The sequence below is a fragment of the Anabrus simplex genome, chromosome 1, assembly GCF_040414725.1.
Source record: "Anabrus simplex isolate iqAnaSimp1 chromosome 1, ASM4041472v1, whole genome shotgun sequence".
Classification (NCBI taxonomy): Eukaryota; Metazoa; Arthropoda; class Insecta; order Orthoptera; family Tettigoniidae; genus Anabrus; species Anabrus simplex.
Genome location: NC_090265.1, coordinates 1,646,927,846 through 1,646,946,202, shown reverse-complemented (window position 1 = coordinate 1,646,946,202; position 18,357 = coordinate 1,646,927,846). Strand labels below are relative to the sequence as shown.

The window sequence follows — 18,357 nt, the reverse complement described above, 5'->3', positions numbered from 1 at the left end:
CAACAATTGGTACTCCCTTCATAAAAAATGGAAAAGTAATTGCCTTCTTCGCACAGCACCCTCAAGGAAGCAAGTGGTTCGCAGAAAAGGTAGGCCTCTCAACGTCAGTGTGGACTGAAGGTATCAAAATGGTGGTAGACGTGACTCCAGTAAGAAAATGGTATGGGTAAAAGCCAGGATAATAACCTCTGCAGGCGTGCCTGCTGTGAGATTGAAATTTTGGGACATGTTCTCGTCTACTGTCCAATCAGCTCATTGCTTAGGAATAGTCGCCATCATACAATTCACTGCCTTATTGCAAAAGTCTTTCGCGAGAAAGGGTGGGAAGTATGTAAAGAAGTGAACGGCTTAGTTCAAAGTGGTAGAACGAGAAGAATAGATATTCCACCCAATGATAAACAGAGAGATCATTCTGTAATTTTGGATCCAACGATACGTCTAGAATCAGGGTAACAGCCACACGATGAGACGCAGGCAAACTACGTTCCAGTATCCAGTTACATCATGGAGAAATAACACTTCGTCACCGCGTACGGACTGTTAGTGGATGCAAGAGTTGCCATACCGGGGTTAATGGCCGAGTTGCGGAAGAGGTCAAGGAAAGCTACCTGCCACGGTTGCCGAGACAGCTGTGCGTAGGTCCGAACTTCTTTAAAAGATTAATTTATATTCAAAACCATAAAAATTGTACAATACTGTGCCTGATGGCAAACCCGTTGAGGGTCAGTTTCCTGAATAAAGGATTATATATATTTTCCATTAGAATGGAGCCATATATCAAAGCTGGAAGAGCTACGCAAGTGATTCGTATCGGTTTTATACAAGAACACGCATTGCATGTTTCACGAAACTTCATATCTCCCTGTCAGTAACCTTCCAGTTGACAAGAAAGCTTCCTAGAGATTCTAGGTTATAAGTTATTCAGGAATGACGGGGGTGTGATAGCCAAAGGTTTTATAAGCTGAGATGTAATTAAAAGTGTTTCTAAGGTCTGTGCATGTAGTATTTTAATGTGTTTTTATGTTTTAGATGTGATTTTTCTAGGTTTTTAAAGTTTTCTATACTTTCATTAACTTGCCCATTCTAAATTACATGGCTGAAGATGACCCTACACAAGGGTCGAAACCGGTCCAATATATATGAAATGGTGTAAATTTTTAGTTATTCCATCTAATTTTGTATTGAACGGCGGATAATACCTATTCTCTTAAGCATTGTCTAAATACGGATCAAATATGTTCTTACTTACGTAACTAGATAAGGTGTTCACTGTTCAGCCTCTGAAGGTGCCTTTCATTTTTGCACTGTGGTTTCCTCAAAAACGTATAATGGTACGACCTTTTTCCGTTCATGACGGTAAGAAGAAGCATTAAAACCAGCTACTTTGAATGAAGGCTCAAATTTTAATCGATCTTAGATTTGCTAAGAATGGAGATTCCTGAAGTTGAAGATAATATTTTGTTTTATTACATAAGTAATGACCCTCATCTGCTATCTGATTGACCTTCACAGAGCAGCTGAGTGAGCGCTGTGATAGCGGGGAATAACCTCAATGCTATTCTCTGTAATAAATACTGGATGAAGCAGAACTGAGAGCATGTAATGAGAAAGATACTTTTCAGTCAGGTATGATGATATTTATTTTATGTCAATTATTTTAGAGATAAACCTTGGTCATTTATTTCATCACTCAGAAGCTCAACATGCAGCTCTTGTGTTTTCCATGTTATCAATTGCACTTTTCAAATTCTTTCTTTATGATAATATGAGGTGTTACAGTAGATGAGTTTATTTCCTATTACCTTGCATACAACGTCCCTTAGGGCTTTGGTAGAATATTATCGTATATAATGTATTACGCGATTACATTGGCCAAAAGGTGAGTCAGTAATCCTAAATTTGTAACATTCTTCCCTTTACTTTAAGTTTTAGTTGCTCATTACCAAATTTCACCATAAATACATTATTTTTGTACTCTTTCAGCTTGTCTTAAGATGCAAATCGGAAGTAACTTCCGGCTCTGTTTACCTTAACTACTATTAATATCGTTTAAACTCCTCACCATAATAGTTGTGAATACCTGGCAGGAACAGGGATATTTTGTAATTTCCCGCAGGTCTTCCAACTATGTACTTCTCGCCTATCGTTCAACCATTCAGTAAAATCTATCTTCTCGACTTCATCTGGTCCTGAGATAACCAGATAACTTCCTTGCGTTGGATTTCACATCTGATAAAACCATAGGCTGTTGTTTGTTCTCTATTTTAGAAAAGTGCACCGCCTTCTTGATTCCATTACCCGGACAATATCTGCACTCTTCTTATCTTGTTCTACACTTTCTTGTGGAGGTGTTTCGCATAGGACCATAGATACCTTAGAGTAATCTTTGCTGAAATACTATAATAGTTTATGACGATCAGTTTTGCTAACACTCCAGGCAAGCAATTCATTCAAAATAATGTCCTAGGAAGATTTCGGAAGGTTATATTCTCAGTGTTTCATCCATATTTTGTGATATTCAGAAGGGCCTAATGCTCTTGTGACAATAAAGGCTGAGTTGGTGAAGAGTTCCGATTTAAACCTTTAGTTATCCCTTACCGGGAAAGTTGGCCATGCGGTTAGAGGCACGCGGCTGTGAGCTTGCATCCGGGAGATAGTGGGTTCGAATCCCACTGTCGGCAGCCCTGAAGATGATTTTCCGTGGTTTCCCATTTTCACACCAGGCAAATGCTGGGGCTGTACCTTAATTAAGGCCACGGCCGCTTCCTTCCAACTCCTAGGCTTTTCCTATCCCATCGTCGCCATAAGACCCATCTGTGTCGGTGCGACGTAAAGCCACTAGTTATCCCTTTCCTGTTAACTGAATGTGCAGGTACTTCAACCATTCTATTTCTTATTTGAAGCTCTCAAATTTGAAGTTCTCCAAACTTCAACAAACACCTTACAGGATGTCGTGATCATCGTTGTTCCAAAATCTTCCGTTTTAAAATCACAATTTCACTCATTACAAATGTATGATAACTACGTAATAATACATTTTGCACATTATTAATTGATTATCTATGCGACAAATTAAAGCACCTTATTTCACGGGATAACATTTGTATGAACGATAATTCTTTTCATGCATAGACCTCGGTAAATATACGAATAGCAATGAATTTCAATTATGGTTCGAGACAAAGCAGGGAAGAGGAAATATTTTAAATACATTCAAAGGAACAGGGTTCACCATAACAAGTATTCATTGGACTTTAAGAAAATTATCGGTAAAAGACCCTTTGTATATCTAAGCTTAACAGTTCATTCAGATTTTGAAGGGGATAGTTTGACAGGAGATAGCATATAAACCCTAACACAATGCCCGTTGGCTCCGCATGACGACAATATTAATATGGCTGCATTAGTTGTGAATTCTGGCTAAGTTAGAAGTGATCTTTATTTTCTTCATCTTAACCAGTTATAAAATAACAAGCTATTACAGGGAATACATTTCTTCTCAACTCAAAAGTATTTAAATAATTTGTAGTTACATACTTTGTATACAGCTTAACTATTATCAACCATTACCATCGACTATAAATGCACTATTATGGAATATTTCTCTTTACACAGTAAAGTAGCATATTTTTAGTTTTACAATCATGCTGATGGGCTACGATCATGCTATTTTACCTACCAGTGCTTTTGCACAAATGAAACTCATTTTTATTTCAAAGGATCGAGATGCATTGGCCTTAGTTCGAACTGTGGATAAGTTGGTTAGACGCCTGATATTATTCCACTCGATCATCACGCACCACATTCTATATCCGTTCACTATGCTGACACCACTACCTTCCCATAGATGATTGTTGTTAATTTTCTCTTGGGACATTTCATTTCAGAGTAGATACAGTACTACATTGACCAGACAATAAAATGTTGTCTTCAGTGTGTTACGTAATTGTGATGGCATTGCTGGCTGTTGAGGGCTGTACGGCTTCAACGTGTTCATCGAATGAGGAAATATTCCAGTTTTCAATAAGCAGTAAGAAGAACTCATCGCTTCATCGCATTCTGCAGGTATTTTTGATCTAAAAATAACATATTACGAAACTATCCTATGATTCAACTGACTAACTTATTATATACTACCGATAGAAACTGTGATTATGAAGAAAATTTGTCAATATCTCGTCAATACAATTAACTTCAGAAGAATTTTTAAATAATCTCTTAATCAAAATAACCCTTAGTTACTTCCCGGCGAGAGGCAGTATTTCTCTACGTTTTGGAAATATAAGTGATATTCAAATGCTAATGACAAAAACGATGCGGGCTGATGAAAGGGGACTTCAAAATACTCTTTGATACTTTCAACTTCGCCAACTGGTCAACAGCTGTTGACTTGAGGGGCATTAATCTTGAGCATATCGAGTAAAAGAGGTAATTGTAATTTTAAGGAATGTTATGTCTTCACCGTTGAATTTTATCTGAGATTCATATCCTAAAAGAACTCTGTTATCCGAAATTTATCAGCAGCTGTAAAAGTAGTATAGTTGCATATTGCACTAAATGGAATACACTATGTGTTTTCATCCTATTTCATTGTACTTATTGTATAAACAATTATATCTCCATAGTTAATTGAAGACTTCTTGTTGAAAGTATTTGAAGTGCGAAATTGAAGTTGATGCTATACGATGTTACATACTTCCTCATTTATACTGGCAAGAAACAATAATTCATATTTAAAATATACCTAATCAATAGAAATATTAGCATATTATATATTTGATTTTTTGTTCGTAATCGTATTGATTGATTGGTATGGACCTAGTGTTCAGAAGGCTTCTGGTTCATTTCTGATCCCTCTTGTCTTCACTCCTCGTCTTTCTAATTCCCCTGGCTCGGGAGCTAGGAGATTGTGTTCGCCTCAACACATTATCTCAGTTACGTAAAGCACGTGACAATGCCAAGAACCACAGAAACACTCCATACTTCTCATAACTTTCGTGTCAGAAAATGCACCTGGCCCTCAAAACAGGACTTAGGCTAATCCAACTCAAATAATTGTGAACAGGCCAGGAGGGATGAAGAGCATTTTATTAATACTTTCTGTTCTACAATGAAAATCTACAACTTGTTTTCCAGTCATTGACCGCGTCAGGGATGAAATGAATGAAGCACCCATCTTGCGGCGAGAATAGGAATTGTGCTGGCTGCCGAGGCCTGTCGCACTCCTCTGGGGCAATGATTAATTACTGACAGATGAAATGGAATGATACTGGAGAGTGTTGCTGGAGTGAAAGATGACAGGGAAAACCGGAGTACTCGGAGAGAAACCTGTCCCGCCTCCGCACTGTCCAGCACAAATCTCACATGGATTGACCGGGATTTGAACAACGGAACCCAGCTGTGAGAGGCCGGCGCGCTGCCGCCTGAGTCACGGGGGCTCCACTTCCTGTTCTACAATAAACATAAATATTGTTAGCATTGATGCCTTCTCGATATCAGTTACCAAAGGAAGTTGATCAAAAATAAATTATCAAGCTAATATATAGTCCCTGCGCCCGGAAAAACCGCTATGTGTAAATATTTCAGCTTCGAACGCTTATGACAACTGTTCTGTCATTTAAGGTTCAGTATTGCGTGAACTGTGTCAATGAAGTTTCGTTCTCAGTAATGGATGTGTTGCGTGTCAGTATTTCTCCGCACAACATTATCACATAACGGCTTTTACAGACGCAACAGAGAAATACAAATATATAAAGTAGTAGGCGTTACGTCTAGGCTACTATCTCAAATAATTATGTTCAGATCGTCTATCCAGGAAATCGCTTTTGGGGTAGCTGCATGTAGGTCATCAAAAACAAGGAAATCCATGCAGATGGCGTTCATGTGGGATAATCATTACGGTTTACTCGTCGGTAGCACAAGGGAAGTCTGCCTAGCCCCATAGTTATACAGATGTGCCAGTCCAACCTGTATCACATCTGACTCTGTTCGGCTTGGTCATGATATCTCGAGGCAGATTGAAGCCACCTTGTATTTCATAGTGATCAGTGATATGAATATCGCTTTGGGGACCGGCTTCGACCAAACTTCTCTCCGGGCATTCCTAAGGCTGAATTGAGATTACAGTATATGGGATTTGAAGCTATAACCCGTACTGTTTATCGATATTTCAGCCTAGTAGCAGTCGAATGTAGTATATCCTGGTGTATAGGGAGATCCTAGTTCGTCAACATTCAGGTCGATAAGCGGGCAATATCTTGCTCTGTCCTGATGTGAGGAGGTATAATATTGCTAAGTACAGCTAGCGAATGGACAGGGTAAACATCCAGGTCGACACGCGGGTAAGTTCTTGCTTTCTCCTGATGTGAGGGTGTGCAATATTGCTAAGTACAGCTAGCCACTAGACAAGGTAGACATCCAGGTCAATAAGCGGGCAAAAATCGTGCTCTCTCCTGATGTGAGGAGGTATAATATTGCTAAGTACAGATAGCCACTAGACAGGGTAAACATCCAGGTCAATAATTGGGCAAGATCTTGCTCTCTCCTGATGTGAGGAGGTGAAATATTGCTAAGTACAGATAGCCACTAGGCAGGGTAAACATCCAGGTCGATAAGCGGGCAAGATCTTGCTCTCTCCTGACGTGAGGAGGTGTAACATTGCTAAGTACAGCTAGCCGCTGGACAGAGTGGAAGGCTCCCTGACAGAGACGATACGCAATGTGTGTCGGAGTTGTACATGACCTGGCAATGTGAACTCTTATTCACCCGCGCGGTATTTAGCCTGAGAATAATCAAGGGTAATGTAATAAACACTATACAAAATAAATTTACCAAAGGAAGCAATGTGAATATATTGATAACTTGGTCGAAGTAACTTAATGTAATGTATCATATCAATTCGAAAACCACGAAAATGACGTTATTTCCTTTGGCGTGGAATTTAAAGTCAGAGGTACAATGAAACAATATATATATGTGTAAACTTGGTTTAATGTTTTTCTTGACTAGGTATACAAAATGATTAGATTCAACTATTTCCCTCATAGTTTTTTCTAATTTCTTTAGTCATAAATAATTGATGAAATGTATAAGCGTACAGAGTGAAAGGTTGCTCACCAGAGTATCTCACCAGAGTATGGGGGTGTCGTGTACCGACCTCCCTAAGGCTCGAACCGGCGGACTGTCAGATAAATGGCTGTCGGGACTCGATCTCAGGGTATCAAAGGGAAATAAGCTAGTGAAAGAATATTAATTAGTAATACGGGACGTCCTGTAATGCCAGTGTACTTGTATCATAATTCTATTATATTTTAATAGTTATAATGAAGAAGAATTGCTTCAGTAAGTCAGAATTAGGGAAGAGTCTTAGTCTGGCAGAGAGCTTGCAACACGCGCTGCAATAATATGTTTACGAGAGAGGATGTTTCTGTCAAACCGGAGTCTAAGAAGTCCATACATAAGCACTCGGCTTCACTGACAAAGAAATAAAAGCCAGCATCATCAGTGCAGTTGTCCTCTAGCATAAGACAGAGAGATAAATGTGCAAAGAAAAGGATAGAGACATTAGTACCCATAGAGCAGCACTTACTGGGACAAATAGCTCATAATAGTACCCAGAGGGCACAACCTAGCAGGGCGAACAGCTAGCTAACGCCCCTAGTCCAACCCCTAATGTAGTGGGAAGGGACTGACCTTTGCTTGAGTGAGAGCAGATATAAACCCGAAACCAAGATGGCGAAGTTATTCGTTCTCACGTGAAAGTGAACAAGTGAAATTGTACATAAGTGCCGCAAGACAGAATTCGGACGTAGCGCGTAGCGGTAGGCTTGAGAGCAAGCTCCCGTCAGACCAACGTAGTGAGAATTTGTACATATCTCTTATAGTGTTTATAGCCGTCCTGAGTAATAAAAGACAGTTGCTTTACTTCATCTTTTATTTCGGGAGTTCCAGGACCAAGTTCGCACCTACTAATTACCTCCCTACAATACCGCTCGGCAAGACAGGTAATACGCCAATATCATCGGCCGGTGACCAACCACTAGAACATCTCACATGACAGGTAGGTCACGACAGGGGTAACTAAATTTGAGCTTCAATATGGAAGAGTTGGAGTTGACTCTCCCATTAACAAGGCTCACTGCAGGATACGATTAACATTGGATTTCATAATACTTTGAGATGAAGTACAAGAGGTTTATTTAGCATCATAAATTCCTAAATTACATGCTCCAAACCATGACTTTGTCCCCGGCCCTTCTCCACTGGAATAAATATTATTTCACGACAACCTCCTTACATCAACAACGGAGTATTCATTCAACAGAATTTCAGAAAAGTGTTGGAAAGGAAATCAGAGTACAACAGTATATATCAAAATTTAAGGCATGGTAGCCCGTTGCAGTTCATGTTTTATAGTACGAAATAGGAAATTTAATAGATACATGAAAGCAATTGCGTTCAATACAGAAAGTTGTTCGGGACTTCTGGTGACGAGTTTAAAGGCTGCAGATGGCGTTGTTATCAACTTCAGCACCTCAAAACTGGGAGTGATGATTCTTGTCAGTACTGAGAACGTGTTTGTAGAGTTTCGTGACATTGGCTGCCACGATGTGGAAGCAGATTGACCGTTACTGCAGGGCTACATAACAGCCCTTTTCGATGCTAAACATAGCTATTTTGCAATCCAAAGGTTGTGCAAGAAGCGTGATTTATTGATATCAAAGAACGTGATCAGTGGTGTATTGAATAAAAAAAGGAAAAGGCCGACTGGGCTTAATTCCAGAGGGGGAAAGCAGGAAAATCCACGACCAGCCACCAGCCGTACACCAGAAGTGGTGAGGAAAGTGAGGGCCCTTTTCTCAAGTGGTAACCATAGGCCCCAAAAGACTATCGCACGTAAGTTAGGGATGTCTCTTTCAACAGTTAACACCATAATCAACAAGGATCTGCAATTAGAAAAGTGGCATAAGCACTGAGTTCACAAGCTGTAGCCTCGTCACATTTCGGAACGTTGCATTAACGCAGGAAATATGTGTGAGGGCTATCTGGCAGGGGACAGATGGAAAAATGCTGTGAAATTAGACGAAAAGTATGTGTACCTTAGTGACTGCAAAAAAATCTGCTTGATTTACTACCGCCCTGGGGACAACATTTTTTTTTTTAATCAGACATTGTATAAAGAATGATAGGAAAGTTTTACAAGGGGTTTCGTGATCACCGGTCATCACTGGATACTAATACAATGGCAAGTTAACGATTCGCCGGGTCGCTAATAAAGTTACACACTAACAGAAAGAGGTTTTAACTCCCACTTACAACACATATATCCCAGCACTGTATGGAAACGTGAAAAATCAGGTATGGGTACATCAAAGTAAAGCATCCAGGTACATCTCCCGTTCGACTCGTCTATTCTTAGAGAGACTGGAGATGGAAACTGGAATCCGTGCAAATCCCTTTACTGACATTCCGGTGAAGGCACCTGATGGGTCACCCATAGACGTATGTGCATTTTGACTCCCGTAAAGGACCTTAGGAATTAGACATCCACGCACTATCAATGGCCTCTGGAAAGCCTGTCAGGAGGAGTGGGAAAAGATATACGTGCTAGCCCTGCGATAAAGTCTGCTGCAATGTAAATTACATTGTCGGGCTATAGCTAGATTAAGCATGATCTTTGGTGCAGACATGGCTTTTCGTAAGCTAATTACCCTTCAAACATCGTCCGTTGAGATCCCGAATAACCTTCTGTATTATATGACAATTAGCAAACAAGAATTAACTGCTTCATAAAATCGATGAATTTTCCCCCCAGACTCCTGAAAACTTGAAAACTGTGGTCAGCCCTACAGTCACATTTTAGCGATGGTACTTTATCCCCATCGTGAGGAGCATCTGCATACGAGACGTTCTTAGTCGTATCCTATTTATGGCTGGCGGTATCCTTCGGGACAGATGAAATGGAAATGGCGTATGGCTTTTAGTGTCGGGAGTGTCCGAAGACATGTTCGGCTCGCCGGGTGCAGATCTTTTGATTTGATGCCGGAAGGCGACCTGTGCGTCGTGATGAGGATGGAATGATGATGAAGACGACACATACACCCAGCCCCGTGCCAGAAAAATTAACCAATGACGTTTAAAATTCCCGACACAGCCGGGAATCGAGCCCGGGACCCCTGTGACCAAAGACCAGCACGCTAACCATTTAGCCGGACTCGCGACATAATCGTTTCTTTTTTCTTTTCTTCTTTCTAGTGGTATAAACATCGCAATAACACATAGTAAGTTTTCGGCGACGGAAGTATAGTGAAAGTCTAGGATTGGGAAAATAATGGCCGTGGTCCTAATTATAGTACAGCCTGAAAATTTGCCTAGTGTAATAACGAGGTGTCACGGAAAACCACCTCCAGGCCTGTCGTCGGTATAATTCCAACCAACCATCTTCCGGATGCAAACTCACAAGCACTAGACGCTAACCGCACGCCTAGCTCACTCCGTTGGTGATATCTTCTGATGCAGAGTAAGGTTCAGTGATTTTGTGTGACGGGCTGAGTGGCTCAGACGGTTGAGGCGTTGGCCTTTTGACCCCAACTTGGTAGGTTCGATCCTGGCTCAGCCCGGTGGAATTTCAAGGTGCTCAAATACGTCAGTATCGTGTCGGTAGATTTATTGACTCGTAAAAGGACTCCTGTTGTACTAAAATCCGGCACCTCGGAGTCTCCAGAAACCGTAAAAGTAGTCATTGGGACGTAAAGCAAATAAATTATTACTATTTATTACTATTATTGTGATTTTTGAGCAGGTTTCTTGATGAATTTTCTCATAAAACAGAGTTTGGGAATTGCAACTATCTCTGGAGGCATAACTTAATACTTTATTGAACTTTAATGTTTGTAATTTTTAAGATAAATTTATCTACAGTATGTATATAAATTAGATAACTCGTACGTGGGCATTTTATGGTTTACTTTTTATGTGGCTGTATAATATCTAATATCTACGAACACTGACCGTCACTGTCATATGACGTCCAAAATTTAGTCGAGCGAAATAAATACGAATGTTCACAATCAGCCCAGATGCATTACTACTGATCACAAAGGATTTGCATAGTTAATTCATTTCCATTTTTAAGATAGGGGCCTATTGTCGTGCGTAAATATAAAATTTATTTAAATTTTAAGGGCGTGTCATAACAGATGGGGGCTGCCTGGCCGAGGTTAACAATGGTGGAAGCCTTTACCTTCCACTCCTCCAAGGGCCTTAATGGCCTGTAAGGAGGTGATTTTGTCTTGTCTTTGTCTTTATCATAATAGATACATAATGATTGGATAGCTGATTCAAATCAGCGTACGTTTTCATGAGTAGGACATCTTAATTTGTGATATGTTCGTCGAAGCTCGAAAGATGCTAAATACACACTTCACTTCACAAATTTTATCTCCTTTATTTTAAACACCGTGTATTTTGTAAGCAAATCAGCACCATTTATAATACAGTACTTAATGTTACGTAAGAACAATTCTTTAGGAATTTTTCAGTTATCCTTTAACGACAACTGCCGATATACTTCTAATGCCTATCTGATTGTTTAACATTATTTATGGCATTTCTTTGAGTACCAAAACCTCAGGAAAGTCGTATCGATCTCAACACTGATTTGTAACATATGTATTACAAGGTCCATATGACTAATCCACAAACTAATTTCGACGTCACAAAGAAATCACAAAGGACACATTTCTTACACTTTTGTTGAAATGTCTGGGTTATCGAAATACGGCTTTTAGAGTTATGTGAATGTGTTAACTTAATAAAGAAAAGGCTTAAATTCGTTTAGCATCGCTGAAGACATCCAAGCATACGAATTGGTTTTTGACCCTCAAGCAACATAATTTTCAAGTGAAATCTCCAACACGGCGTCGACCGGTATTCGAACCAAGGTTGTCCAGTAAAATTATAAGTTCTGCTTCTGGAGTAAACAATCCCGCGGGGAGAATAAAATTCATGTTATCTCGTTTAAAATGTGTTAATACACCCTTCTACTCTATAAGTTAATGTTATAAAATTAAGGTAGATATCCACTAATCTGATTGATATTTAAATAGAGCCTTTCTCAACAGGTAGATCTGATGAAGGGTACAGGAGGAACCTCAAATAGCAGCGGGGAGATATCCTTGGACGTGGAACACGGCCGATCCATGTGCAACAATGGTGAACTGGTTCGTCTGAGCACTACAGTCTCTGGTAATACTGAATGATGTGTTAGACAAGCAATTTAATAATACTCCAAGATATTTGTTTGAATAATTCCAGGTTACCAATTAACAATCGACCTGCATCATCCATTATACACAAACTGTACGTTTATAACTCACAGTATGAACTTGGTGCAGATATTTTTACGTAAAGTACCCGCACATGTCTTAACGGTATGTCGGAGGCAATGAAATCAGAATCAAGGGCTGACTGTAGTCATGTGGTCATCTGTACACCTTATACACCCTTTTCAAGAAAAAACAATCTTCCTTTCTTGTCCAAAGAGCTGATATCAGCCGTACCGGGCGAGTTGGCCGTGCGGTTAGGGGCGCGCAGCTGTGAGCTTGCATCCCGGAGATAGTGGTTTCGAGCCTCACTGCCGGCAGCCCTGAAGATGGTTTAATTTTGTTTCCCATTTTCACATCAGGCAAATGATTTGGTTGTACCTTAGTGAGGGCCACGACCGCTTCCTTCCCATTCCTAGGCCTTTCCTATACCTTGTCTCCATAAGACCTATCTGTGTCGGTGCGACGTAAAGCAAATAGCCGTCATCAGCTTAGTGCAGACTGGTCCAGCACCTCACAGTCGTACTGCTGTACCAATCGAGTGTGGACAGAAGTTCAGCAGTGTGACAGCGGTTGACAGTAACTTGAGTCATATTCTACGGCCTTCTCAACTGCTGATGTGATTCTTAAGACGATGATATTGGTTGAATCTAAGCACCTATATGATCGTGTTACTAGTATCCCTGGAGTTAAAGCTCTGCTCATTCCTCTGTAGAAGAGTGACGAATTTCGTTCAGCCGTATGATGATCTTTGTCGATTTACCTTTTCTTTCGTTCTTTATCTGTTTACCCTCCATGGTTGGTTTCTCCTTCGGACTCAGCGAGCGACCCCACCTCTACCGCCTCATGGGCAATGTCGTGGAGCTTGTGACTTTCGGTCAGAGGATACAACTGGAAGGAGGACCAGTACCTCGCCCAGGTGGCATCACCTGCTGTGCTGAAGAGGGGCCTTGTGGAGGGATAGGAAGATTGGAAGGGATAGAAAAGGAAGAGGGAAGGAAGCGGCCGTGTCCTTAACTTAGGTACCATCCTGGCATTTGCCTTGAGGAGAAGTGGGACACCACGGAAAACCACTTCCAGGATGGTTGAGATGGTAATCGAACCCACCTCTACTCAACTGGCCTCCCGGGGCTGAGTGGATCCTGTTCTAGCTCCCGTACCACTTTTCAAATTTCGTGGCAGAGCCAGGAATGGAACCCGGGCCTCCGGGGTGTGGCAGCTAATCACGCTAACCACTACACCAGAGAGGCGGACGCCGATTTATCATTGAATTAAAGAAATTAATGGTGTGTGGCCTCCGAAGAGGCCTGGTGCAGGTCCTTCGAGTTGACGCCTTATAGGCGACCTGCGCGTCTGTGAGGATGCGGCTCTTCCTATAATGAATTCCAACGATGAAGATGGCACACATACCCATTTCCAAAGCCATCGCAATTAACTAATGAAGGCGAAAATCCCCGACCATACCAGGAATCGAACCCGGGACTGGCCAGCGTGCTAACCATTTAGCCATGAAGCCATACAGTATTGAATTGAGGATGACATTTAATATATGGGTGAGAATTCTTGAAATGTGAATTGGTTCGTCTGGGGATTTCAGCTAACTTTATTGGAGTGTTATTATAGCCTGTGCTAAATATAACCGACAACGAAACATTCCCGGTAAGAGGGAGGAAGCTTCCGGAGATATAGCGTAGTGAAGTGGTCGGTACAAAAAGTGGGACACGATTGCCTACGTAGCAAACAACTTAAACCGTAGTCGAGCATCTGGAATATAGGAGAGATTTATACCTGAATATAATGAAGGATGTCCGCCTCTGTGATGTAGTGGTTAGCATGATTAGCTGCCACCCCCGAATGCCCGGGTTCGATTCCCGGCTCTGCCACGAAATTTGAACAGTGGTACTAGGGCTGGAACGGGGTCCGCTCATCCTCGGGAGGTGAAATGAGTAGAGGTGGGTTCGATTCCTATCTCAGCCATCTCGAAGTGGTTTTCCGTGGTTTCCCACTTCTCCTCCAGGCAAATGCCGGGATGGTACCCAACTTAAGGCCACGGCCGCTTCCTTCCCTCTTCCTTGCCTACCCCTTCCCATCTTCCCATCCCTACACCAGGCCCCTGTTCAGCATAGCATGTGAGGCCGCCTGGGCAAGATACTGGTCATTCTCCCCAGTTGTATCCAATTTTCAAAGCTTCATATACTATTCTTCAACTCTATATAAATTCAAAATTCTACCTCAAAAATTTACATTCAAACTTATTAAAAATTATTAACTCCCAAAGTTTCATCAAGCAGAAATATTGGTAGGGGCAGGTAGATCTACTAAAGCATTATTAGCAATTTTAAAAAGAGGGTGTGATACTCGCCAAGAGTCTGAAGCTCCAGGACACTGCCCTTGAGGCGGTAGAGGTGGGATCCCTCGCTCAGTCCGAGGGAAAAGCCGACCCTGGAGGATAAACAGATGATGATGATGATGATGATGATGATGATGATGATGATGATGATATAATGGAGGATATGAATGGGAAGCCTGGGGTCAAAGACAGAACCATGAAGGAATTCAGACTAGAACGTGGGATAAAATACATTCTATAAACCAGTAACAGCATCATCAATCATTCCCAAGGAATACGTTATCGTACTTCCGGGATTGATCTAGAGCTACACCTCTCGAGATTAGAGAGTAAGTGCTCTCCAGAGTAGGAAATTTCATGTTGAAAATAGAATAGCTGGATGAAAACTGAAAAGGAAAGGGAATAGTTAATTGAGAAATGGAAGAAATTCGTTTTAGCATTACTTACAAAAATAAAAGACTGCATTTAACTAAATGCCATATGCATTAACTTACAATGACAAATCCTATGAACATTAGTAAAAATACTTATAGGTTTAAGGTTTTCATGATTCAAAGAAAAAAACAAAGAAATCTCTCTCTCCCTAAGCTCATAAATGGCATCACATCTAAATTTCTGGACGGAAATTTGTAAAATTTTGCATAAAAGTTCTCACTGTCACACTATTACGGTTCCCTTCGAAATGCTGAACTGAAATTATATCATTTGCGTTATTATTTGCAAAAATTCCCGTTATACACTGACTGACAGAGCAAATGCAACACCAAGAAGGAGTGGTCAGAACTTTATGCCAATTGCAGGGTAGACTGACGTCACTGAGGTATGCTCATGATGTGAAATGCGCCGCTGTGCTGCGCACGTAGCGAACGATAAATGGGACACGGCGTTGGCGAATGGCCCACTTCGTACCGTGATTTCTCAGCCGACAGTCATTGTAGAGCGTGTTGTCTTGTGCCACAGGACACGTGTATAGCTAAGAATGCCAGGCCGCCGTCAACGGAGGCATTTCCAGCAGACAGACGACTTTACGAGGGGTATGGTGATCGGGCTGAGAAGGGCAGGTTGGTCGCTTCGTCAAATCGCAGCCGATACCCATAGGGATGTGTCCACGGTGCAGCGCCTGTGGCGAAGATGGTTGGCGCAGGGACATGTGGCACGTGCGAGGGGTCCAGGCGCAGCCCGAGTGACGTCAGCACGCGAGGATCGGCGCATCCGCCGCCAAGCTGTGGCAGCCCCGCACGCCACGTCAACCGCCATTCTTCAGCATGTGCAAGACACCCTGGCTGTTCCAATATCGACCAGAACAATTTCCCGTTGATTGGTTGAAGGAGGCCTGCACTCCCGGCGTCCGCTCAGAAGACTACCATTGACTCCACAGCATAGACGTGCACGCCTGGCATGGTGCCGGGCTAGAGCGACTTGGATGAGGGAATGGCGGAACGTCGTGTTCTCCGATGAGTCACGCTTCTGTTCTGTCAGTGATAGTCACCGCAGACGAGTGTGGCGTCGGCGTGGAGAAAGGTCAAATCCGGCAGTAACTGTGGAGCGCCCTACCGCTAGACAACGCGGCATCATGGTTTGGGGCGCTATTGCGTATGATTCCACGTCACCTCTAGTGCGTATTCAAGGCACGTTAAATGCCCACCGCTACGTGCAGCATGTGCTGCGGCCGGTGGCACTCCCGTACCTTCAGGGGCTGCCCAATGCTCTGTTTCAGCAGGATAATGCCCGCCCACACACTGCTCGCATCTCCCAACAGGCTCTACGAGGTGTACAGATGCTTCCGTGGCCAGCGTACTCTCCGGATCTCTCACCAATCGAGCACGTGTGAGATCTCATTGGACGCCGTTTGCAAACTCTGCCCCAGCCTCGTACGGACGACCAACTGTGGCAAATGGTTGACAGAGAATGGAGAACCATCCCTCAGGACACCATCCGCACTCTTATTGACTCTGTACCTCGACGTGTTTCTGCGTGCATCGCCGCTCGCGGTGGTCCTACATCCTACTGAGTCGATGCCGTGCGCATTGTGTAACCTGCATATCGGTTTGAAATAAACATCAATTATTCGTCCGTGCCGTCTCTGTTTTTCCCCAACTTTCATCCCTTTCGAACCACTCCTTCTTGGTGTTGCATTTGCTCTGTCAGTCAGTGTATTTGAAATGGATTGTGTCCGTTTGCTTCTGGTCCCATCACGCCTATAGTAGGAACTGTCCCGCCATTCGCCTTAGTGCAGGAGAATGGAAAACCACGGGAGACCATTCTCAGGACAGCCAACGGTTGGGGCCAGCCGTGAGGCCAGCTCTGCCCCGTCTTCCGAATGCAGAGGCGTAGAGCCACGGTAGAGCCGTGGCTTCCCCTACTCTGCTCGGTTGGCCGGTCGGAGTGCACAGCTGTTGGACTACGGACCAGCCGTGGCCACTTATGGGCCGAGACCCACTCTGCATCTACCGACTGAAAAACAACACAATGTTCTGTTACCATATGTTTTCTTACAGGTAGTTTATACATTTATTACTCAAAATTAATTTAGGCAGACTTAAGAACCTAACAGTTACAAATTAACTGAGTTGAAAATGTAAGAAAATGTAAGAAAATGGCTTCAGATAAGAAAAATAGTAACCTCAAAATATATTCATTTCAATCTAATAAGAGCTGGAGATGAAAAGGCCATAGCTCTAGCCGTAAAATACAGCTCGTCGGTTATTTGTTCTATGCATTATCAAGCAGACTCAGTATAACAATTTATGACGAATATGTTTTGTGTATGTTTCAGTCCTAGAAACTTCCATTCGAAGAGGTGATTACGAGTTATTTCCTGGTATAGGCTACTACAAACTACACACCAAAGCTGAACTATGGGAAGCAGCACGGGAGATCTGTGTGAGAGAAGGAGCCCATCTTATTGTCATTAACTCCGACGCCGAGGCCAATGTTGTGAGGGAGTACTTCTCAAGAAAACCGACGTTTTCCGGCTCTTCAGATAGAAATTATGTTTTCGCTGGCTTTCACGATAAATATACTGAAGGAGACTTCGTTACTGTCACAGGTACGGAACTAAACATCATTTTGAACAGGAATGATTATTATTCCATGAAATACAGTAAATATCATTTCAAGTGACTTTTTTGTCATGATATAATACTGATATATTTTACCAGAATCAGACTGTGATAAAATTCTGCAAATGAAACTGCAAATGAAACTTGGAACCTCCGTTTCTAAGGCAGTAACGCCGATCGTCCTCCCGGGGAGATGGTCTTCAGACTGTACCATGTTTATTGTTTTTATTTTCCAGGGGCACATGGTATTTTTATACTGATGTGCAATTGAATGACTTTTTGTTGTTGTTTATGTTTAAGTCATCGGCCCATCGTCTAGTTTAATGCAGCTTGCCACGCCACCCTATCCTGTGCTAAACTTTCCATTTCTAGTAACTAATGCATCCTACATCTGATCTAATCTGCTTGTCATATCCATAGCTCTACCGTTCTTACCGACTGCACTCGCCTCAAAAACCAACTCATTAAGTCCTGGGTGTCTTAAAATGTGTCCTGTCATTCTATCCATTCTTTTCGTCAAATTTAGCCGAATCGAATTCCTCTCGCCAATTAGATTCAGTACCGGTATCTATTCATTCGTCATTTCATCTACCCATCTCACCTCCAGCATTCTTCTATAACA

General features: G+C 42.1%; 1 protein-coding gene across 1 annotated transcript; it reads left to right on the top strand.

The window, feature by feature from the left end:
* Positions 1 to 1,526: 1,526 nt before the first annotated feature.
* On the top strand, positions 1,527 to 18,130 carry LOC136858654 (hemolymph lipopolysaccharide-binding protein). Its single transcript, XM_068226441.1, has 5 exons — positions 1,527 to 1,626; positions 3,888 to 4,065; positions 12,123 to 12,246; positions 17,450 to 17,722; positions 18,036 to 18,130. The coding sequence occupies exons 2-5, from the start codon at positions 3,922 to 3,924 to the stop codon at positions 18,128 to 18,130; spliced, it is 636 nt and encodes a 211-aa protein (XP_068082542.1). The 5' UTR covers positions 1,527 to 1,626; positions 3,888 to 3,921.
* The last annotated feature ends 227 nt before the right edge of the window (positions 18,131 to 18,357 follow it).

What these genes read in the sequence shown, in the direction of transcription:
- LOC136858654 (XM_068226441.1), top strand. Translation starts at nt 3,922, where the DNA reads ATGTTGTCTTCAGTGTGTTACGTAATTGTGATGGCATTGCTGGCTGTT. An exon ending in TCTGAGCACTACAGTCTCTG is followed by an intron (nt 12,247 to 17,449) that starts GTAATACTGAAT and finishes TGTATGTTTCAG; the next exon opens with TCCTAGAAACTTCCATTCGA. An exon ending in AGACTTCGTTACTGTCACAG is followed by an intron (nt 17,723 to 18,035) that starts GTACGGAACTAA and finishes TTTATGTTTAAG; the next exon opens with TCATCGGCCCATCGTCTAGT.